The 24,336-nt window shown below is 47.3% G+C and overlaps 1 protein-coding gene across 4 annotated transcripts in view; it reads left to right on the top strand.

Annotated features, from left to right (window-relative positions):
• LOC138472131 (Golgi integral membrane protein 4-like) overlaps positions 1-24,336 on the top strand; it is a 439,726-nt gene that overhangs the window by 352,066 nt on the left and 63,324 nt on the right. For all 4 annotated transcript variants that reach the window (XM_069610136.1, XM_069610138.1, XM_069610137.1 and 1 more), the window contains one exon: positions 8,634-8,702. In XM_069610136.1, the coding sequence (XP_069466237.1) occupies positions 8,634-8,702 (69 nt within the window). The remainder of the gene's footprint in view (positions 1-8,633; positions 8,703-24,336) is intronic.

The raw sequence follows: 24,336 nt of genomic DNA, 5'->3' as shown, positions 1-24,336 counted from the left end.
TATTGGTATGGGCAAAAGGCGAGTGGCTGTGTGGTAAACAGCCTAACTTCAATTGTTATCAAGTGTTAATCAAAGTACAAAGTATATCATGTGTTATCGAGGCTAGTGAACTTCATAGTTGGAAAATGCACCTTGGTTCTATAGTAGAAATGTATTTGTAAAGTGCATGTTTCTGACTCGCATTGTGTGCAAAGGGAACAATAAATTCCTGATGAGAAAAAAGGGGTTTTTAAAAACATTTTTGCAGACAGTGTAGTAAACTGAATGCATAAAAGAACATGTAATATTGGATGCAAAAATAAGAACACAAAATACATCTCTTAGACAATAGTGACAATCCTGTTTGCTATTAGTGTCATACTATATACTTAATTGTAGGAGCACTACATGCTTGAAGGAACATGTGATTTCTAAAGTGAATAAAAACAATGTATATCACTTTAACGATACTGCTCTCTGATAGTATCGTTATGTATACTTTACAGTTACAAGAGCACACCATGGGCATATCATGGCTGATATTTGTCTAGGCTTGCTGTATCATTAGATGACATAATATGGAGTATGGTGAAAAGGATTTTCTCCAAAAAATTAATTAGCGATCAAGGCGGTAGATTGTGGGTCAATCACAACAAAGAAAAGTATGATATATCATAAGAAGCCGTTAAGGTCGAACTCATCATTCATTCCTCGCAGTGATAATGCCTCAATTCTGTTAGTCCAATAAGCTTCTCTCTGTTGTCTTTTTTCTTGATGTCCGTAGTGGAGCTCTCGATGACTTCTAACACTTGAAATTTAACTTGCAATATATTGTGCTTTTTTTCACTGAAGTGGTTTGCTACTACTGAGTTGGTATTCTTATTCCGTATACACGATTTGTGTTCATTTATGCGAATACGTAGCTTTCGGCCTGTTTCTCCCACGTAATACACCCCACAAGGACAGCGTATGCAATAAACACAGTTCTCAGTGATGCAGGTTGCGTGACATTTTATTGTGATTTTCCTCTCCTGTGTAAGGATGTAAGACAATGTCTATGCAAACATGTTAAACTTGCAAAAGTTACTGACAGTCTGAAATGTTCTCTCTCATTTGTGTTACGTGTTTTTCTGTCATCTGTGGGTACCCTGTGTTGCTAAAATTGTAACGTTTGTTGTCAATGCATTATGTTTGTAGAATACTTCAACAGTAATATTATGTAAAACCCGGCTCTGAAGAAGGAACATTTCCGAAATGCATTAGACATAGGGTTTTTAATTTGTCATTTTCAGCAGCAAACAAATCAGTGATGTTTAACCAATTTTTATTGCAAGCAACAAAGACATTTTCATGAATAAATGAATTTATCAAAAACATTTTGAAATTCGACGTTACTGTTTCTAAAAACAAGAGACGAGACATTTAACCCCTAGTGGGAATTAAAGGAGTGGGGCCCACACTGATGGCTAATTAGCCTAGGTACTTTCTTTCTCAGTCTATAACGAATGCCCAGCACGGAGGCATTATTTAGTGGGCTGCACCCTACTAAGCATCACTAAATTTAAGTGAGCACTACACAACACATCGCATAAGAATATCTAAAACTAGCTGTGCACCCTCTTTGACTCTTCAATTTCATTTTTCCAGTTAGGACCACTCTTCCAACCATTCCTAGGATGCATTGAATTTGTTGAAGGGGGTCCTTGATGGATTCGTAGGGTTCCCATTTTTGTTGTTCCCTGTGTTTTTATCTTTTTGGAAGAGGTAATCAAAATAGGGGGAATTAGACTTTATTACGGACATGGGTGAGGGAGGATCAATCATGATCCGTGTTGTAATGTGTCTTGGAGTAGCAGTGAGTGAGGTCATGAGCTGGTGGAATGTGAGGGTTGGAGTGTTCTACTGGGTGACCGTTCGACAGAGAGAGAGCTGAGAAGTATGGGTGTGGGGTGAGCCCGGTGTTTTTTCCCTTATGTCGTGTCATCTGTGTCCCCTACCATCCCAGTGTGTTTACTGGTGGAGTACAGGACCGGGACAATAAATCGCCATGAACTTGCCTCTGGTGTCCCGGATATCCACTTTGTAACAATGGTGACGAGGATGGGATGGTAGGTGGATAGCCTTCCCCATCGGTGCTGCTGTGGGGGGGGGGGGTGCAGCACTTCAGGAACACCGCGCCCGAGGATGTCCCCTACACCTAGGCGGGGTCGTGTGTTAAGTCGGCCCGTTGTTTCAGTCCGTTCGGTATGGAGGGCTGCTCCGGGAAGTTTTGCCGTTTGAAGATGCAGCGTTCCCCTGCCAGCAAGGGGTGGAGTGCTGCCGGAGTTGTGGAGCTCAGTGTCCCGCAGACCAATCTAAGAGCTGTGCCATCCGCGCCGTCCTAGCTCCGGGCGGATGGGCGCAGTGGCACCGAAGCGGGAGGCAGATTTGCAGCTGTTTGCTCGGGGAGAGCCGTGCATCGCTCCGGTGCCGCCCCTGGACGACGCTTGGGCCGGCCGTTGTGGAGGGGCCGGAGAGTGGACAGCCCAGGTGGTTCCCCTTGTGTCAGGTCGGCCGGCGTTGCGGTGCCCCGGATCAAGCTGTGCGGGGCCAGAGTACTTGTATCCTTTCCCTCGTTGCCGGTCTGGCAGGAGCCGGGTGGCGAGATGGTACTGCTGGGGTGGTCACCTGCAATAGGCCTGAGACTGGTGCTACCCCAATCAAGTGCCCACGGCCCCTGGGAGGCTACGTCGGGGTGGCGACATTTCTTGGCCCCGGCGGAGTGGCTTCGGGGTGTTCGTATGGGTTTGTGGTGAATCCCCGTGGAGATCGCTAGGAAGGCGGCCCTGGCAGAAGTGGTGATGTTACTGCGTCTCAGCTGGCCCTGGCCAGTCGCGCGAGCGGGCTGTTGGGGTTGTCGTGGAAGTCCCCGTCCCCGTCCCCGCAGTGCTGGACGTAAATCGGGAAGCCGGCAAGCATGAAGAAGGCACGTCTTGGCTTCTCCACTGCGCACGTAAGAGCGTAGTTGACAAAAAGATAGGACAGTCTGAAAGGAGTCTGTCTGCGAGCCGGAAAGAATGTACCGGGCAACAAAGAATTAAAGAGTGATTCCCAGTTGAGATGTGGGAATTTTCCCGAGTTTTTCCAGCGAAGCGTTTGAATAGGGGATCTCGGTCAAGTTAGTGTTTTGGGCCATATGCGTCAGAGTGAGTGTTGTGTACGTTGTGGCTCACTTTATTAGGATAGAAGCTAGAAGTCTCATTTCAAGGCCCTGGGTGTAACGTTGGGAGTGGTTTTGCTGAAGGCTGTTGTTTGTTGCCTGTGGTGTCTTTTGTTGTGGCCTTTCGTGTGCGTTTAGTGCCCTGTGTGGTCGGGAATAGTGCTTCCACCTCATTTCATCTCCCAAGGCAAGGGTGGGCGGTGTATTGTAACCACATTTCATAAATGACTGTGCTTTTCCTGTTGTTTCATCAAAGGGATGGGACACCGTTCCAGTGGAATCATAACTTCAGGGAGTGTGGACTGGGGTTTACTTGTGAACTGAGTAATGTGAACATAAATGCATTAGTGTGACCTCTGTCATTTGGAACACTGTTTTTCATACAGTGTGAAACTTTGTTTATCTGGCGTGCCATCCCAGATCTATCGGTGGAATGTGAGGGTCTGGGTGACATTTCAAATATGGTCTGCACCTATTTTACCATGCATATTGCAATGTTATCTGCATCACATAGCTTTGTATGCTTATTGCTGTGTGTGTCGGACTGTGGAGTGTAGCTTATAAGTGCGAGTACAATGAGTTATTGCACGTGTGGGGTCACGTGTTTATGACTTCATTGGGGTCGTAGTGCCAGGGTAGGTCGCTATGTCTGTGTGTGAGGGCGTGTGTTGGAGCAGTTGGAGTGTAGGTGTGTCCTCTGTTCTTTCCCATAGTGCCCGGTTCGAATGCTGGGGTAGGTCGCTATGTGTGTTGGTGTTTGGGTTGAGTTGGATTGTCCACTTGTGTGTTCGGAGTGTGTTTGGTGTCTGTTCCCTCAATGGTCCTGTTTACGTAGTGCTTGGCCCAGTGCTGGGGTAGGTCACTATGTTTGTGGTGTATCTCATGGCAGCGTTTTCTGTTACATAGTTCCTGGTTTGGTGCTGGGGTAGGTCGCTATGATGTTTTTGATCTCCATAGTGCCTTATTCCTGAGTGTAGTGGCTGGAGTTGATGAGGTGTTGTTGTGGTCATAGTGCCTGGTGCAATATCAGGGTAGGTCACTGAGTGTTATTCTCAGGGCAGTGTTTTGCTGTTGTGTTTTTCATAGCGGTTGGTTTAAATTGCAATTTGGTCGCTATGCCGAAGTATGTATTTGAATTTCATGTTGTTGCGTTTGGTCTAGGGTCCTAGATATGTCGCTATGGTTGAGGGTTTTTCGGCTTTGCCAGTGTTTTCATAGTACCTGGTTTTGACTGGAGTAGGTTACTATGTTGGATCTGAGGTTGTGCAGTTTACCTCCTGATTCCTAGTTTGGTAAATCAGTTTGTTTTACTGATGTGTAGAGGTGGTGTATCGTAAGAGAGAGGAAAATGGCCAATGGTTTAGTGGTAGTGGAGCAGTATTGTGGGTGCGGTTTCTTTGTGGTACTGCAGTGAGAGTTGTGCTGTGTGGTTCCCTCGGTTGCTGTTGGGCATTTGTTGTTACTCCGTTCAGGGGGAGGTTTGGTTTGTGCTCAGAGGGGCAGCTCTGAGACTCTGGGGGGGCAGACCGGAGTGGAAGGTGTTGGTGTGTAGGAGGGTAAGTTTGGTTAGATAGTTGTTAGTGTTATCTAACAATAGTATGTCTAGGGGTTGCAGCCCTAGGTCCTGCGGGGCAGCTCAGGACGGGCATAGTGCAGTTCATTTTTCGTCCTCGAGGGTGACAGTCGAGGGACATGGGGAGTTGGTGTCGAAGGTTGTGGCAGGTTGTTGTCATGGGAGTAAGTGTGCCATTGGCATTTTGTATGTGGTCCGGTTGGCCATTTTCTGTGTGGTCCGGTTGGCCTGTGAAACGTTCCCTATGCGTTTGGTTCCTTATGTTTTGGGTTGCCAGGGGTTCTGGACATAGGCGGCCGCTGTGTGCGGGATTTCTGGTACTGTGTTAGTGTTGGATGATTGGGGTTTGGTGCTGGTTGTTTTTCCTTTTTCATACTGTTGTGTTTCCCTAAGGAGGGAGAGGTGTTGTAATGTGGCTTGGAGTAGCAGTGAGTGAGGTCATGAGCTGGTGGAATGTGAGAGTTGGAGTGTTCTACTGGGTGACCGTTCAACAGAGAGAGAGCTGAGAGCTGAGAAGTATGGGTGTGGGGTGAGCCAAGTGTTTTTTCCCTTATGATGTCGTGTCATCTTTGTCCCCTACCATCCCAGTGTGTTTACTGATGGAGTACAGGACCAGGACAATAAATCACCATGAACTTACCTCTGGTGTCCGGGATATCCACTTTGTTACAATCCGCACCGATATATTCATGCACTAGACCACTTTTGTCTTGGGCAGGCTTTTTATCTCAGTCAACCCATATGATTCCCATTCTTTACCCGGTTTCTGGTTCCTAGCATTCAACCAACTCTGGGACTACTGTCTGTCTTCTAGAATCCAGCACTCCAGTAGATCTGTCTGTTGATTTCACCAGGACATTCTACAGATGTACAGGTTTCCAATTGGGTCTGCCGTTCTAAATTAGTACATTTTCCTCTTCACCTGGGACCACTTTTGTTTACACAAGGAAAGGATGAAGGGTCATTCACGAGAGACAACAGCAAGGGCCCAATTGCGTATCATCGTACCACTTTCTGCAAATGTACAATGTTCTGTAGGGTAGTCTTTTCCGAGGTTGGGGTTGCTATATGTGTGCATAGCCTCAATGTCCAGGGCTACTTCTGTGTTTGGGCTATGATCAAATGGAAGACCTGTGTTGCCAGGTGTATATCACTGCTGGATCAGGGGTTGGCGGTGGATGAGGTAGGCTTACTATCATCATCATCTTTGCTTTTTTCCTGACTTCCTGGATACTCCTTCTGATCGACTTGGACTCACAGGTAGTCTTTTGGGGGTAGTCCTGTGGTCCCCCCAACTTCTTGGTCCAGACTAACTATGCTCCCTTTTCCATCTTTTTATATTGACTCTAGAAATGGTTGCAAGAAGTTGGTCTCCAGCATTTCCTAATCCTTTGATTGCCAAGTCCTTCAAATGGTAGTACTTGTATCCTGGAGTCTCCTGTGGAAGTAACCTGACCCCTCTAAACTGCTTTCTATACAATTCCTCTTTACCCAATCTTTCTAGAATGCCCTTGATTTCTGTATTGGTGTTCCCTCTTGTAGGATTAGCATTATGGTATGTTAATTGCCATTCTCCTGTAGGAAGAGGAGCGGTGTACTGATTCCACCTCTTCTGGTCATTTACTCCATTAGAGAAGAAAGCAGCTTGGTCCTCGCCTTTGGTGCACTTCTTTAAAACAATAGCTGGCACATATGGCTCTACATGGGACAAAGCAATGCCCTGACAACATGACAAGCTGCTCACTTTCTTGAGCACAAGCTGAACCCTCCACCTCCCTTCCTCCAGGGGTTCAACAGGCATCTTGTAATAGTGTTTGGCCTTTCACTAAAGTCTAAATGAATGCTTCCATTGGGGTCCTTTGAAGAAGGCTCTAGTTGGTGTTTCTTTTTTGTTTTTTTCTGGGTGGGAATGCAATAGTGTTCTGACTTATCCCTGCAACAGCTGTGACGCGCCCTGTGTTCCCGGTGTTCGGGGCTGCTAATGCTGGTCTTGGAGTGGAGTCTTGATCTGGTATCTTTTATCAGAAATGTCCTCTGGAACGAGTCAGAGTGCTTCCTCTGTGGCTAGAAGACCCAGTCCACGCGGAAGGTAGCCCCTCTGCTGTCTTTCACTTTTCTCACAATGATCTATGGTTTTGGGTCACAAGGTTCAATACGAAGACGCTTCAGCCTTCAAAGATTCCTCTTCATGTGTTTGCAAAGAACATCTGATTAGCCTGCCTTGTTGGACAGGTGAGTTTGTAAAGTCTAAGGTTTGATAGGTTGCACTTTTCACTGTGGTCCGTTTTCATCCTGCGCCTTACACCATCTGTATTGAAGCAAGGATAAGCAGAGACCAGAGTTTAATTACTCTGTAATACAACTGTTTGGTCGGGATCTCCGTACCTCTAGTCTGGCTCTTGTTACTTGCAACAGTTCAAGTTCTCTGATGGTTCATCTTCTCAATCGGTTGGATGATCTTTGACCACAAGATCAACATGCAACAGTTTTGCCTGTGCAATTTTGTAATGATCATTAGGAATTTTAAGCAGAAGTTCTGAAACGGTCTTCTCAGCGTGGCTTTAGTATTGCTCCATTGGACCTGACCTACTTGCAGTATGCAGCTGATCTATTCGCAGGATTTGTACTTTGATTTTACCGCCAGTTATTTTCCCTTGGTCTCCATGCCTTTGCTTTGTCTCCTCTTTGGTCTCTGGGGCACATCTTTGGGCCTGCACTCTGGCTCTGGGTTGTTTGTTCCTGGTCTCTCTCCTACTTTGAGTACACTTGACAGGACTCCCTCCAGGGTCCTTGCTTGGCTCCCACTGGCTAGTGTCTCTCTCTCTCGCGCTTCCTGCTGTCGCGCCCTCACGGCATCGCCCATATCTGCTGTGCTCTATTAAATATGCTTTGGGTGTCCTCATTGCTGTGCTTAGTGGCTTGGTCAGACCTCGGGCAGGCACTCTGTAGCTTGCCTTCGCTCCTGGGATGGTGAATGCTCAGCCTGGCAGCACAGTGTATCTCATAGTTTCAACAAAGTTGTACTGAACTAACACTCCTAGTGTTCCTGTGCCTTTTCTTTTGACCCGGTCACCTGACTGCAGTCAGGGTGTGAAGAAAGACTACATAGATCTTCTGCCATATGTTTTTTTGGGCACTTCATCACACCGTGAAAGAGTGACCTCATTCAAGGAACATAAGCTAGCAAATTGCAGTAAGGGGGTATAGAGATGCTAACCACAGACTAGCTTGAATAGGCAGCCCCAATCTGGTCCAGGGGGATCACAAATGGACTGATCACAGTTGTGTATAGATATGTTTGCCACAATCCTGGGTCATAAATAGGCTGCCCACAAACAGAGGCGCTGCCGCTAAGCTTAGGAGAGTAACCTTTGGGTTTTATGACACAGGTGATCTGCAAACTTAAAACACTCTGCTGCTTAGCATATAGCTACATGAGCACCCTCTACAGCTTGCCCATAGTGTCCAATGAAGTTACTATTGCTGGCTGTGATGCCTACTCTTGCACTACTGCTTTAGATTGTGATAATGCAGCTGAGCTACCACTGTAGCTTAGGATGCAGCCAACTGATCTGCCTGTATAGTTTACAATGTGCCTACTAAGCTACCACTAAAGTTTAGGAGGATGTCACCTATGCTGTTGCAAAGTTAAGGGTGCAGCCTATTGGGGTACTGCTACAGGTTACCATGCAGGAAACTTAGATGATGCTGCAGCTTAGGATAAAAGCAGCTGAACTAACGCATCCTCTTGGGTTGCAGCCAATGTAGCGAACTATGAATTTGAAAAACATCAAGGTGAGCTTTTTAGTGGTTTGTTTCATCTAAGCCTATTTGCTTGCAATTTGCTATTATTGACATGCTCCTCTGTAATGTGTGTTTTAGGACGCCGGCGCACAGGATAAAGTGGAAGAAGGTGCTGATGACTACCAGGAGGACCAGGAGCAGGACATGGTAAGACATGAGGCCTTAGGTACATGTATACCTATATGTTACCTATGTTTACCTTTGCTGGGCAGAGTGAAATCTGAAGCGGTGCGGGGGTACTCGTGTGTGGGAGCCTCAGGTGGACTCTTTGTACATTGAGAGGTGCTGTTGCCCCTGGTTGGATTTTAATCATTGTCTGTCATCTCTCTGGCAGGCTTTGCCCGGGTTGGTTTTTAGGGCCAGGTCTTGAAGTTATTTGTTTTTTGGCCATGGTGCTATGATGACACAAGTCACACCAGCTGGAACTAACACCAGCGCAGATGTGGTCCTTTCTTCAAATCAGGACAGGGAACCAGTGCGAAACCCGGTCCTAGTTATATGTATTGGCACAACTAGTGCACATGTGGCCACTGCTTCAGCAATGAGACCATTTCAGCAGGAGCCTTTTTTTTTTTTTTTTTTTTTTTTTTGTTTCCTTCCCCCAAATATATGACAAATAATGTCTGCATAAATAAGTTCCCTGGAGCACTGGGGTGTGAGGCTCTACAACAAACACAGAGACCAGTGACTCTAAACTCCTTCCTTTTAACCGAGTATTCACTTGTACGAGAGCAAGTTTACATCTCGGAGATTAGCAATTGTATAATCTCATTGAACATCATTTATCATTGCACATTTGTTTTTTATTAAAATATACTACATAAATATGTTTCTTACAAAGTATCATCAGTTTCGACCAACAGTGATATACTTGTGACAGATCATTTAAAATTCATTGCAACTAAACCCAAAAAGACACCTCATACATATTGCTAGTACATACAGCTCAGACAGCTGAATAATCACTAAGCCTAAACAGTAAAACAATTAGGGAAAACAAAGTTTTTAAACACTGTAAACACTTAGTTAATACCACATTAAATCAGAAATCACATTAATTAAGACCTGTTTGTTCGTCAATACTAAAGTAAACCTGACATGTTTCTTTCCCATACAAGACCGCAGATTCAATATATTCAGGGGAAATTCTTCAGGGGATGTTAAAAAATCTAAGGTAGCTGTGTCACAAGGAGTAGTAATTCCTTTTACTACATGATGGAAGATCTCTCTTCTTGTAGTGGATCTCTGCAGAGGAAGGAGGAGGAGAGTCGGCAAACACAACTATTTACTGGTGGTGCTCTAATTAATTATCCCTTTACACCGCAAAAATGTATAATTCTATGTAGGGTAACGTAACTCTATCACTTACCCGAGTTAGTATTTCGACTCGGTGGATAGAGCAAAAGCTGTGTTAATCTGCTCTCCCATTCTTCACCTAAGGGGGCATAAAACAGTGTGTGAACCAGATGTTAAGTGGTCTGCGGAATATCTTAAAATACCATCAGGCATACTTATTATTCTGTTCAGTACACAATAAGGATTAACAAAGCTATTGTTCGATGTTGGGGAACATAGGGTGATGTGTTATTAAGATAGTTATTGAAATAGTTATGGTTCAAACTCGTTTTCAATGGGTTCATGGTCTGGAGTGTAAATGAAATCTTCACCCACTCCTTAGTTGGAAGCACAGTTTACCATATTATGTACCCAAGATGAATACAAGCTCCAGTTGGGCTGGAAAAAGAGAATACATTGCATTGCCATTAACTGAATGTTGGGGCTGTTTTTCAAATCGTGTACGTTGCTACATAGTCAAATGACTGTTAAGAATACTGTAACACGTTGCTTGCCGATGTTTAGTGCTATTAAAACGGGTATTGTGTTTGAAAGCAGACATAATGTATCTCAATCGGCCGTGCAGGCGATGGCTTGTACACAATGTACTGCAACGACAGATGGGCTTCTTAACTATTTCCTAAACATGATCTTGGCTGAACCGAGCAACTTAATGCAGCGTGTAGAAATCGCATTACTCACGTTCTGCGAGCAGTGCTGATCTGAATGCCTGTCCGTGGACAGTGTAAGCAACGAAGTAACGCTCATGATAGTAAACGTAATCCGCGGTGCATAGCCCTCCGTGATACTGCAGCAGAACAGTCGGTATCCCTGTTTGTAACAAAAATTTGGAGAGGAAAGATTAGCGCCCTCCTTAACGTGTCGCGCAACAGGTAGCTCTCTTTCAAACTGGAATAGAACACACCGTTATTTGCTGACTCATGAAATGTTTTTCTGCTCCCCCTAAACTCATGTGTGACCGTAACTGCTCGTGTCTGGCGTGTGTGATCTTCGTCTCCATGTATTGCTTAGTCTCTCTATAGTCTCCCTGATTCTCATAGTCATGGTTACGGAGTCACTGACTTATGTGTAATGTATTTTTCATCGAAAACTCTCGTCTGCTACACAGTGGTTAAAGCTACACAGTTTGAACGTGTCAATGCTGTAAACATGTACTGACAGGGCTGCAGATGTAGCGCTGTGGGTGACGTGGCTTTCCATGTTATGGAGTGTAATTCTGGTCACATTCTTAGCTTTCAAACATCCTTCAGCTATCCTTGATCGCACAGGGGCTTAACCTCTTTCTATTGTGTCCATGACCTGCAATGTCATGATTACTGAGCCCCTAATTACGCATGGTGTGGTTACATACATCTTCTGTATAAAAATGTAAAAGTCTTAAATCCTGGGGTGGCACGAATCTGATTTTGACAACTTATCATAAGTTTTAAAGGGGAAATGGAAATAAGAAGCCTCCGTCTATTTAATATTTCCTACAAATGGCGGGCTCATTATTTCATAAGTACTTATGGCAACTGTAATGGAACAGAGTAACCGGTCAGGATCGCATCTGTCCCATATTCCAAGCTAATGTGTCATTCTGACATAAGGCGTGTGCTCCTCTCTTGAAAGTTTGTTTTTGACATAAGCATAATTTCTATGCCAATGCTCTTTGAAAATTACTGTCCACCTGATGGGATCACATGTTTGACGGACACTTGAAAAATGGCCCACCATGGGAGCTGTCAATGTTGGATTCCGAATGCAGCTCTTATGTTCACCAATCCGTATCATGATTGGTCTTTCTGTCTTGCCTATGTATAGGCTATTGCAAGAACACCAGATGGCAAAAATAACCCAAGATGTATTGCAATGTGTTAGTTATCTTTGTTGCCACAGTCTTCGGGCCTAGGTCTAGAGTGGTAGTCTTGCTGGTTTGGCTGCAACATCTGCAGTTCCCACAGGGATTGTGTCCTTTGAGTTTTTCTTATCCCCATAATTCTGTGATACTCTTCTGGTGGATCTTAGATTGCGACACATTGTTCTTGGATACTTGTTCTTTACGATTTTGGTGGCAGGACTGCATTGTTCCCTTTGGACAGTATGTGCCAATTTTGCTTAACTATCGGTTGTATACGGTTAAACATGGCATTGTAAGTGCTTACAAAAACGATTGTCTGATTCGTGCGTTTGGGTTTTGTACTCCAGTAAGCTCTCTTTGTGCTTGTGTGCCTTTTTGAAAGCATTCTTCGCGCATTTCTGTGGGTAGCCTCGTTTAATTACATTTGTAGTTAACAAGATCCCTTCTTTTACAAATTCCTCACTGTTCGTACCACTTCTTTTCAGTCTCGGGTGTTGTGCGACAGGAAGATTTTCATGTACGTGTCTTGGGTGAAAACTGTCAAAAGAAAGTAATGAGTTTTTATCAGTTAATTTGTGAAATGGTTTCACTTTTAGCTTGCCTGTACGGATATCACTATGAACGTTAACATCTAGAAAATGTACTTCTGTGTGGCTGCTAGTTGGTGTGCTTGCAAGCTAGCAGTGGCAGGCTGGGCCTGGAACTTCAGCTCATTGCAGCCAGGCTGCCGGTCAATAGCAAACGGTCTCTAGAGGGCAGCGTCTTTACTGTGATGCCTGGCGTCAGCATCACCCTTTTTTCCTAACCACCACGTGGAATCACGTCCTGGCCTCACTACTTTCCTGCACCACAGGGGAGCAACGGCTGGGAGAGGGCGGTGAAGTCAAAAATATTGGAAACCGCTTGTTTAAAAAAATATATATATTGGAAACCATCTACGATGCTGGATTTAGCAGAAGAGACAGCGTATCAAATGGCTATAATGCAAACTGGCAAGGCTCTGCTGAACAGACAGGACATCATGTCATAACTGGGATTAACGTACTCTCGTACTGGTGTGCGACCCGGGTTTGCTGGAAACTGGTAGGTGATGTGCTAGTTGGCTTCAAATATACATATAGCACTGATCGTAGGAAGTCATATTTTGCACCTTCGATTGGCTCTGGTATTGTTCATACCTTTACGACTGTTGGCAATAGTCAGTCCTTTATATATCGCTGGTGCCAAACGGCACTGTGTTGAGGGCTTAAATAATGGGTGTGGGTTACCCCGTGCATAGATTCTTACTTGAAAGCCGCACAAGGATCTCTGCAGTGCACGTTAACGGTGCAGAGCGACCTCACTGGTCTAATTGTGCTCAGTGCAGTTCCATGGGATTTGTGTTGATGTGTTGCACAATGCCTATCGTTGTCTACGCCGACCACGCTTCACTCTACCCAAGCGCCTGTGTAAGTCCCTCTGTTCTCAAGGAAAGGTCTGATGTACATGGTAAAGGGAAGACCCCCCAATCTGTTAATGTGGGCACTGTTTTTAATGTAGCGTCCCCAACCGGTCTGTCTTCCAAGGTAAATGAAATTGTTACTCCGTGAAGCAGTAGCAACAGCTAGTATTTTCGGAGGCAGGAGGGTGCAAGACCGGCAGCAAGTAGAGGTTATTAAAAGGAGTTGCCACTTCATTTTGCGCTACTGGCCTGGGAGTTGGTAAATGAGGGTAACTTGCTGCATAAGACCATGTTTATGTCCAAACACGCAGAAAAGGTAGCAGGCGCCCCTCTCTCGAAACACGGCATGATAACCTGTTCAGTGGTTATTAACCACTTTGAGAGTTCGCAGCTATCTGCTTTTTGCTCACTGTACCTTTCACAGATGGGAAATATCAATTTGCATATCAGTCTTTGTCCCGCCCACATGGGCAGTCATGCTATGGCAATTCCCTTCTGAACAAGAGTACCAACAGCAGCCCCATACGTGTTTCAGCCTTGTTGGGCCTCATCAGTGATGTGGAGCTGTGCCTCTCTGAGCACAGTGAGCAGGGAGTCCACTTCTGGTTGCCCCCACCTTTCACAAATGGGTAATATCTAGTTAGTTCTTTTGTTCAGAAGAGAATTACCATAGCAATATAGACCTCGTTGTGAAGGGACAGGTCGGCACAGTTCTTTCTACCTTGCACAAAGATCAAACCAGCAAACTCTTATTCCGAGTAGACATACAGGTGGGGACGACATACATCGGTAGTGTTTTGGGGGCCGGGGGGGGGGGGGGGGTGAGGATTCAGGTGGTCCCCAACTTGTGGTCGTAACCGGGAGGGGGGGCAAGTGGCTTGGGCAAGAGCCCCCCCCCCTCCCACCAAACAATATATAACATTTGCGTTGCAGGATGTTTGTGGAGCAGAGTGTGGGGAAACTTCAGGGACAGCAGAAGATGCGCAGGACTCCATTTCATAAATGCTTTTTGTGGGCCCCCTTGCCTATAGCTGGGAGAACACGTCAATGTATATGTGCGCAACAACATGCATTGCCAGGGCCTTCTGTATATATTTTACAGCATTTCAATGAAAACGACAGTGGCGAAATGAGATTGAGGTACGAGCAGTTTAAATTGGTGCAGTTTTGTCGCCTTGGAGTGCGCATCTAATCCCAAAATAGAAGGAATGGAAAAATGAATAAGAATGCTACATTGGGGAAATGACTTCCGTGGGTGGGCTATGGGGAGGAAGCGCTGCAGTGCATAGTGGAGTGGCCAATGTTTTCCCATGGGCATTCAAATGGGTGATTCCCCAGGTGTTATCATTGAAGATGCATAACCTGACCCGCACCTTGAACTTCTTTAATCTCCAAGACTATTCATTGCCCCATGCCAAATGGCTGAAGGATGGATACAACATATCTGTGATCATTGAAAACCTGGTGCACCAACAAATACACATTTACAGTGTCAGTTTGTGAATAGTGATGTCATGTGTGCCTACCATTATTCACAGCCTGTGGCTTCATTCCGAGGCAAGCTCCCAGATAAAGTGTAGATGGGGGGAGGGGGGGGTTAACAATGGACCTTTGTATTGACCTCTGCACGGAAGAACAAAGAAGGGCCAACTGCAGGGTGCTGAAAACTGCAAAGATGGTTATCTAAAAAGCAAAGCGCCTTCTGGTGAGAATGCACCCATATGGACGCCCTTGCAGGCCGAGACCGGCTGTTTGCTCCGCACTTGGAACCCCCCTGCACTTGCCATGTTTGCCGCTTTTATAAAACAGTGACTTGCACCAAAGATTTGCGATTTGCAACCCAGGAAAATGGCACAGGTCCCATTAATATGACCGGCGCAAACCGTGGTTATTTACCTGCAAGTGAGTGTCCCTGCGTAACCTCTTACCAGGAGTAATACTGCAGAGCCAAATAACGACCTACAAAAAGTTCCACAATCCACAAGAGCCATTATCTGTGAATACTTTTTCTGTATAGATGACATCGTGCATAGTGGGAGACTAGCAATTATGAATAATAACGCCTAGGACTAACCGGAAGGCTGACCACTAATGTGGTGCTCAGAGCATTGCATTTAGATGCTTCAATGGCCTGTTATTGTTAATGCAGCAGGGATATGTTTGATCAATGAATCGTAGTGCGCTCCACGGTTCAGCTACCTGATGGCGGAGGAAGAGATACATGACTTTTAGTTGAATTATAGTCGGACAGCCTGGCTGCTGCCCATCGCTGGTGGACCAGGAAAAACCCGGTCATGGAACTGACGGCCAGTGGGAGGGTTTCATCCAGATTTTGTCAAGGATATCCTGTTCCGAAGGGACAGTGTTTCATAGGTGTGGAAGTGAGGGGGGCGGGGGGAGTTCAGGGATACGTTCTTATCAAAGAGGTAGCCTATAGTGCCCCCAGGCAACTAACTCTGCTGAACAGGTCGACGCCAAGCTTTTTACACATGCCCCTGGTCAGCCGAACAATATTTTATAATGCGTGAACACTTCCCAGGGGCTTTGGAGCCCAGCACAAAAGAATTAGATCAACCTCCAGAAGTCAACAAACGAGCAATTCAACATATTTAAGAAAACAAAAACCATAACTTGTTTTTGGCAGCCTTGAGAGACCGCTAGGGGGTGTGGCGCGGCGCAAGATGGCCGGCAGCTAGTGGTGCTTCGGGTCAAGCGGGGACGGAGCCGCATAGAAGATGAAGACAGCAACCATCGCGGTGAAAATTTATTGAGGAACAACTGAGTTCACAGCAACAGGATCTGGGCGAACTTAGTAGCACTCGAATCGGAGCAAGACTCGCTGAGAAACGGAATTTTCTTTACACCGACATATGCTCACCAAAACCCTCGCTCTCCCCCAACTGGCACCGGGCCAACGGAGGCAGAAGACTGCAACAGCCAAGACGCACAGGTGTGCGGGCTAGACCCACAGAACCTTAGTACTTGCCATCTGGCCCCCACTACCCGCAGCCACTGGTCTGGGGGGCGCAAGAGGACAAGCTCTGACGTGGCCCTACAGTTGAACGGAGGTACCTCCACACCGCCGTAAGCCCGCCAAGTTCCTGGCTCTCTCCCAATGGTCATCGAGGTGGCGGAGGTGGGAGACCCCAAGTAGCCAAGGCGCTTAGCGGGGCGGGCGGACCCTCCGCACTCTACAGCCTGCCATCTGGCCCCCACCACCTGCATTCACTGGCCTAGGGGGCACGTGGGGACTCGCACCGATGCTGCCCTGCACCACCATAAGCCTGCCAGAATCTTTGCTTCCCCCTAACGGACTTTGGGCAGCGGAGGCAGGAGACTGCAAACAGCCAAAGCGCACAGCGGGGCCGGCTGTTCCCATCGTATCTCACAGCCTATCATTGTGCCCCCACTACCCGCAGTAACCGGCCTGGGGGGTGCAGGCGTACACGTAGTGACACTACCCTGCAGTCGGGGCCAGAGGGACGCCGGCAAAGACCAGCGGGACTATCCATAATGAACCCCCAGACGGCACAGAGGAGCGGAACACAGCGCAAGAGCCACGGAACTGGAGGACTCCACTACAACCATCCCCACAGGTGAGAGGGGTTGGGGGGGGCAGGAGGTGTCAGCCGTAATGGAGCCACACCACACTTACAGCTCCAAATGGACATCATTGCCAGGGCGGCCCCCTGGGGCTGCCGCCACTGCCACCCCCCCACCTCTCCACGTATTCAGCGGCAACACACCTCCCAATAACAGCTTGAGCAAGGCCCAGGTCACGGGGCCTCAAACAACTGCACAAAAGGGGGCGAAGACCGGCGCCCTAACAACCTAGGGGGGGCACAAAGAGGCAGAGACTACCAGCGACAAAGCGGTGAGGTGGGTACAGCCCTGACGTAGTGGCCAGGGACCGCTGCATGCCCAGCCCCCTGGCAGCGGCTCCCAACCACCCCATTAAAGACAAATGGCACGCAACAATAAAGCGCACTCTACCTGCCTACAGACGTCCAACCGGCTGGCCACCAACCCCCCCCCCCCAAACCCAGGGGGCCCTCCAACCGCCTCCCAACAGCACTGGGAAGGACATTCACGAGCGGCTCCCAGCTCCCAGCGCAACCAACTCAACGCAGCTGGGTGCTGAGACACTCCCTCACCCCCCTCGCGCAAGTATACCCCTGTGCTTGCAAGTTTCTGGCAGCCTTTGCCTCATCAGGCATTTTTTTACCATTTACCAAAATGGCCTGCCAAGACTGTAACATGGTAATACAGCTCGGCTGGTTGAGTGCCCCATGAAATGAGTCTAACCTGCAGGTCTTGGATACAACCAATAAATAGGTTGACACATCCGGCCATCCCTCTCCCGTTACAGAAGAAGTGTTTGTTCATCTGGCACCAAAAGCAAATATCCACTCGTGCTTAGGTGCACAAGTTGAAAATATTGGATAAGGTGTGATTCTGATAGCAGTGTCTATGCACAGATCATATTTTCGACCTCTTCTCCCATGGCCCATACCATCTTTGAAACCCTGCTGTTTTAGCATCAGCTTCCACCGTCCAACCCAGTTTGCTGTGGATCCTTTTTGCCACACTATGGTACTGCATCTTGGGGTTGGACCTCTGCGCCTACTTCGAGGTTTGTGTAAATTGTGTCTCTGACCTACCATCATCTGCTCGTGCGACTCTGGACAGCTATTCGTGCCTGACTTGACTTTCCTGAGAATCTTTTGGTGCCTCCCTCTTGCCTATTTCCAACTTGCAAGTGTTCGTTTCATTGCCAATTTGTGAGCGTCTGTTTCACTCTACTCCTGCCGACCAGGCCCTTGTTCGTTGTTTTCTCAGTCCTGGGTTGGCCGTGCCATGTTCCTCCAAGGAGGGTTTTTGGAATGTTCTACTTTTCATCTGGGTGTAATTATCATTTTATTTTCATCCTGGTGTCTAACCATTCTCATTTCTGTAGTTTTCACTTTCATCTCATGTTGCTTGTATGTTTTTTGTTGTTGAATGTTTCATGAACTATACCTTTCCTGTTCCTTCTTCTTCTGACTTTTTCCTCTTGATCTCATGACTCTGAGATGTATCCCCTTCCTCACCTTCTGTTATGGTTGGCATCTGAAAAGCACCTTCTCTATGCAACACATTCATCGCCACACAACTATCTGTTTGAATTGTCTGTCACCCTCTGTATTCTCTTTGTCATGATATGGAGTCCCTACCATCATTTTGAGTATTTCCTTTATTTCTCCTTTGGGACTTGTTTGGTGTAGAGCACGTTAAAAATCTGATAAACAAGCAAAGTGCTCTACAAAATTATGAGATGGAAGAAATGGAGAAAAGATGAACTGAAAAAATAAGTATAACAGAGGGAAGACAAAAGATGAACCATGAAGATTGAAATGTCAAGATGCTCCGATTTAACTCTAAAAAATGATGGCCTAGCTGTAAAATGTTGCCAGGCAAGAACATTAGATTACAAATGAATACAGAAGTAGACGACTGGATATGATGGAGAGTGGGAACAAAGATCGAAATGGCATCAACGGTGGGAACTACTGGGGGTCAACAAAATAAGTCTAAGCAGCAGTAGAAGCCTCAAAAAGGAAAGCTGGACACTCCACCAGAAGGACCGACAACCATTGTCAGTGCTTGCTGCGCCATCACCACCATTCCGGAATCGCCGCCAGTCACAAGAGTCCGAAGTCAGCTGCAAAGCACACCCTAGTCCAACACTGGATGACAAATAAGTGTTGCCTTGCGCAAGGCTCCAAGCTGCAAAGGCAACACACGCAATGCTGTCCCAGGAGGAGGAGCCCAGCAGCCAGCATCAACAGGGCAAAAGTCAGCCCCTGTAGCGTTTGGCAGTAAGCTGGCGAAAGCTGGCGAACAGCGAGGATCCCCGGCATGGCTCACTGTACCGCGGCTCCCCGGGGACAATGGGCCAACATCCACGTCTGCTCGGGACTGAGTTCCACGCCACCATGCTGACCACTCAACCAGAACCGTGGCTGGGAGCGCCATCCACTGTCAGCAGCCAGCTACAGCAGGTCCTGACGTCCACCGTTTGCAGCTTCTGCTAAACTTTGGCTCAGCTCACCAGCAGCGACGCTTCTGCCATATACTTGATCTTGAAAGGTTAGTGTGCGACAGCTTGTAGCTTAAATATTCATAGATACTGCATTGTTTCAATGTGGTCGGCGTGCTGCGTGTTAGTATCAGACTTCAATCTTCACCTTAATTCAACTGATGCGACTTGCCGTATCGAATTTGGTCTGACCCCAGAGGAAGAAAAGAAGGAATGCTTCTTATTTGTCCATATGGGGAAGAGGAGAAAGTCTATCTTCTCGGTTCCCATTCTGGACCATGTTTGGCAGGAAGGCTTGCGCACCATGCGCCATCCATTTTCGGAGCCTGCAATCAAGTATCATGACCACTGTGAGGGGGCACAAGTTGTGCCACAAGCAGGCTCCTACCAGAACCCTGAGAGCCTTAAAACAACTGCAAAAGGGCTCCTGGAGCCAATCCTGGGGCCTTTGGCACCAGGCTCATATGTAGGAAGGAAGGGCTGTTCAAACTAGGTCCCATCTATGTACATGGGCCTTTAAATCCAACATGGAAGCACCCACACAGTCTAGTTCTAAGAACCAAACCATGCGGTCTAGTGTTTTGGGTCTGGCAGGCCTGGAACTACTTTCCCTGACTGCAGAACATGCTTCGTGTTCTGCAACCAGCAGCGTGACGCTCACCGTGTCCAGCTCCTGGTCTTCAGCATCTTCCGGTAATCCTGCAAGAACAAGGTTATTCTGTTTTACCTGAGAAATCACCATCCAGCACTCAGCATCTCAACTGGGCTGCAATCTGTGGAAACCGAGAGAAGAAACATCACTCACCTGTGAGTACTAGCTTAAGGACTTCCGGCGAACCGCTACCACAGCTGCTGTTCGAACATTGCGACCTGCAATAATGAGAAAGGGAAAAACAATTTTAGGACGCGCGCTTCCAAAACATCGAATTCTATCAGTCTTACCTGAATTCCATTGCGCTATGCCACGCTTCCATCCGGAGCACCACAGCAACATCTGCAAAGGAAAAGAGACATATTCAGGTTCGCTTTCAATAGTAAACAACCGCACAGCGATGTACTACCTGTTTTTCATCACGCTCTTCCAATCGCAGCACCACAGCGGCCTGTGAGGAGAAGAGGAAGGAAACACAGGTTAGCCTCAAAAGACAAAGGCGCTGTGTGCTTTCTCTTACCTAGAAACGTGCATCTCCATCCGGCATGCCAGCATCAAGACCTTTGCACCCGAACAGAAGGAGATAGTCATTAATGAATTCCCACCATAAACAGAACAAAGACTTACAATTAACAAACCTACCTGCCTACCAGCAGATTCGGGGTCACAGCAGCCTGGGCCCAAGGAAGGCGTACTGCACCAGTTAAGCAACTCGGCAGCTCGCCAACAAACTTCAAGCGCCCCTGCACAAGAAACGCAGGACGGATAGTTTGCCCTACAAATAACTAAGATTCATTATTCAGCACTGGGCAACTGCGCGTCCAGGGTTCCAGATCTCAGAGCCTTCCAGACGTCCCCAGGGATATCAGGTGAGCGTAACATCAAGGGCAGGTTAGGTGTAGAGTCTGGGCATTTAAACCTCTTTTCTAAGTGTTTGACCGCGCAACCCTCCCTGGAATTAGTAGTGTCGTCGGCGGCTGGTAGAAAAGCTAGGTCGCAACACAAGTGCACGACACCTCCAGACAGTGAAGCTAGAAGGCAGGATGCCTTTGGTAAGAAAGTCTTGGCAGTGGGAGCGACGACGGTCAAAGCGGCTAACTCGTTAGCGATCATGGCACGATACGTCCGTGAAATGTGGCATCGTTTGACCCCAATCTTGGAACACCTGCTTGAAGAGCACTGGAAGACAGCCATGTTACTGGTGTGTGAGGGGGAAAAGAGGCATCAAACCACTCAATCAACATCACTGTGGATTTGGCGGAGTCCGGATTCAAACAAATAAATAATGGAGTGGTGCTAAGAAGGCAAGCCTGATTAAAATGTACAAACTTTAGGCCGGAAGTCTAGTATAAAGTGTTAGACATGCCATGTGAAGGTGAGCAGTTGTTCAGGGAGAAGGTCGACGACGCCCTTAAAGGCATGAAGGAAGATTCGCATACGGCAAGGTTGCTGGGGGCCTTACAAAGTGGACGAGCATTTCGGCCTTTTCGCCCCTTCCGCGGAGCCTCTGGGAATTCCCGGTTCGCTGCATCCAGGGATCAGTTTCAACAGATCATCATACTCCTCCCAAGGGTACAGGCGGGCTGTCCAGGCGACGCGAAGAAGCTGTGATTTCCAGGGGTCTAGGAGGAGAGGACAGTCTTCGTCTGCCAAAAGTAAACAATCAAAGTCTCAACAATGACAATCTTCAGGACGTCCTGGGAGGCAGTGTGTCCCGTCGCGTCGATGAATGGAAGAGTAGAACATCGGACCGTTGGGTGTTGGACACGGTAAAACTAGGCCACTCTTTGCAGTTCAAGACCATGCCGTCTCAAATTCCACCTGTATATTCGGCGCAACCCCATCTTCACATATTACAGCAGGAGGTGGTGCTTATGCTGCGAAAAGGGGCTATAGAATTTGTTCCGGTGGCAGAGAGAGGCCTAGGAGTTTACTCCGGTTACTTTGTGGTAAAAAAACCCAACGGCAAGTGGCGACCCATTCTAGACCTTCGAGCTCTCAACAAGACTCTGCAACGCCTAAAGTTCAAGATGTTTACGCTTCAAGAGGTCATCCAGTCGACGCAACCGGGGGATTTTCAGGCATTGTTGGACTTACAAGACGCATATTTCCACATACCCATGCGTCGACGACACAGAAAATTTCCTAAGGTTCGTGGTGGGTCAGTCATTACCAGTTCAAGGTGCTTCCATTCAGCCTGAAATCGTCTCCCAGGACGTTCACGAAATGTTTTGCTCCGGTAGCAGCATGGCTACGAAGACCACGTCTACCCCTACCTGGACGACTGGCTAATAAGAGGCTAGTCACCGGCAGTAACGCAAGCAAGCCTAGAGGCCACCATGCAACTACTACAGAGGTTAGGCTTTGGAATCGACTTCGAAAAACCCTTTGTCTCCCTCAAAGAGCTTGGTGTTTTCGGGTGCGGAGTTCCAGACTCCATCAAGACTAGTGAAGCCTTCCTTGGAGAGAGTTCAAAAACTCAAACAAAGAGTGGAGGAGTGGAGAACTTGTACCAGGGTGTCAGTCAGAAAATACATGTCGCTGCTAGGAGCAATGGCGTCATGTATTCTGCTATTGAAAAACTGTCTCTTCATGAGACCGATGCAGGAATTTCTGGCAGAACTATGGTCTCAAAGTCACGGATTGTGGTCCGACAGTTTGAAGATCAGCAGCAAGCTTCTAAAAGCGCTTCACTGGTGGCAACTTTCAGACAATCTGACAAGAGGAATGGCTCTGCTGGAACCGGAATTTCAATCGACAGTTGTGAAGGATGCATCTCAAACAGATGGGGAGCCCAACTGGGATCCCTAAAAGTTGAAGGCCAATGGTCCCCAGAGGAGTCGACCCTTCACATCAATGTGCTGGAAATAAGAGCGGTGCGTTGGGCTCTGAAGTCATTTTTGCCGCGAATACAGGGATCAGTGGTGAGAAGATTAACAGACAATACGACCACAATGTTCTGCCTCTGGAAACAAGGGGGCACTCATTCCAGAACGCTCTCGAGCGAAGCCCAGGAAATATGGCATTGGGCCCCTCGAACAAGGAATAAGCATAGTGGCGTACCATCAACCAGGGGTGAACAATGTAAAGGCAGACTCTCTCAGCAGAGAGATGAATCAACTACAGGAGTGGGAGCTGAACGATCAACAAGTGTCGAGCATCTTCAGGAAATGGGGTCATCCTTCGCTGGATCTTTTCGCAACCTGGGAGAACAAGAAGTGCAAGCAATTCACCAGCAGATGGCCACAGCCCAAATCTTTGGGGGATGTATTCTCTTTCCCGTGGACGGGCAGGTTTCGCATATGCGTTCCCTCCGTTCCCGTTCATTCGACGAACGTTCCAGTGGATTCACAAATATCCATGCCGTGTGATTCTAATTGCTCTGCCCTGGTCGAGACAGTCGTGGGTTTTGGACCTACTCCAGCTATCTGTGGTAGAGCCAGTGAGGTATCAAGAGACGCCGGACTTTCTATTCCAAGACAAGGGAGCAATTTGGCATCACAACCCGGGCTCCCTCAGCCTGACGGCTTGGCTCCTGACTTCTCCGAGTTTGGGGCCCTAAACATTTCTTCAGATTGTCGCCGAATTTTGGAGGTGGCGAGGGCTCCGTCCACAAATGTTTCATATGCATGCAAGTGCAAGAGATTCAGTGTGTGGTGTAGGGATCAACAGGGGGTGGACCTGGTAAACATCTCGTCGGAGCAAGTTCTGCCTTATTTGCTACACTTGGCAAAAAAAAGGTTTGTCTTTCTTCTCCATAAAGGTTAACTTAGCAGCCGTTTCAAAGTTTACTCGAAAAAAGGCACTTGACTCTGTTGTTCAGTGACCAACTAGTCGAGCATTTCCTGAGCGGGTTATTTCGAATCTTTCCTCCGGCCAAAAAGTTCCCTCCTAGTTGGAGTATCAATCTGGTGCTGTCAGGGCTAATGAAGGCTCCTTTAGAGCCTATGCCGTCATCACCACTCATATTTCAGTCGTGGAAAATGGCTTTTTTGGTAGCTATTAGTTCAGACAGTCGGAGCTGCAAGCGCTGGTGATTGATCCACCATACTTGCGTTTCTTCAAAGACAAGGTGGTGTTGGCAACTAACCCTCATTTTATACCAAAGGTTCCAACTACATTGCACAAGCTCTCCATACGTTGGACGTCAAAAAAGCATTGAAGTTTTATCTGAGTCGTACTCAAAATTTCAGGCGTACGAGACAACTGTTTGTGGCTTATGAGACCTCTGTAAAGGGAAGACCCTTCTCCAAACAAGGACTGGCCCATTGGGTTTCGTCAACTATTGCATTCTGCCACTCTAAAGCAGGGAAACCTCTGGAAAGGCGTCCAAAAGCTCACTCGACCAGATCCACCTCGTCGGCATTGTGGTCCGGAATCCCGCTGGTGGACATCTGTGAGGCGGCCTCCTGG

Source organism: Ambystoma mexicanum, chromosome 8 (genome assembly GCF_040938575.1).
Source record: "Ambystoma mexicanum isolate Mex_15411 chromosome 8, UKY_AmexF1_1, whole genome shotgun sequence".
NCBI classification, from domain to species: Eukaryota; Metazoa; Chordata; class Amphibia; order Caudata; family Ambystomatidae; genus Ambystoma; species Ambystoma mexicanum.
The sequence above is the reverse complement of the archived record's forward strand: the minus strand, read 5'-3'. Positions and strand labels throughout refer to the sequence as shown.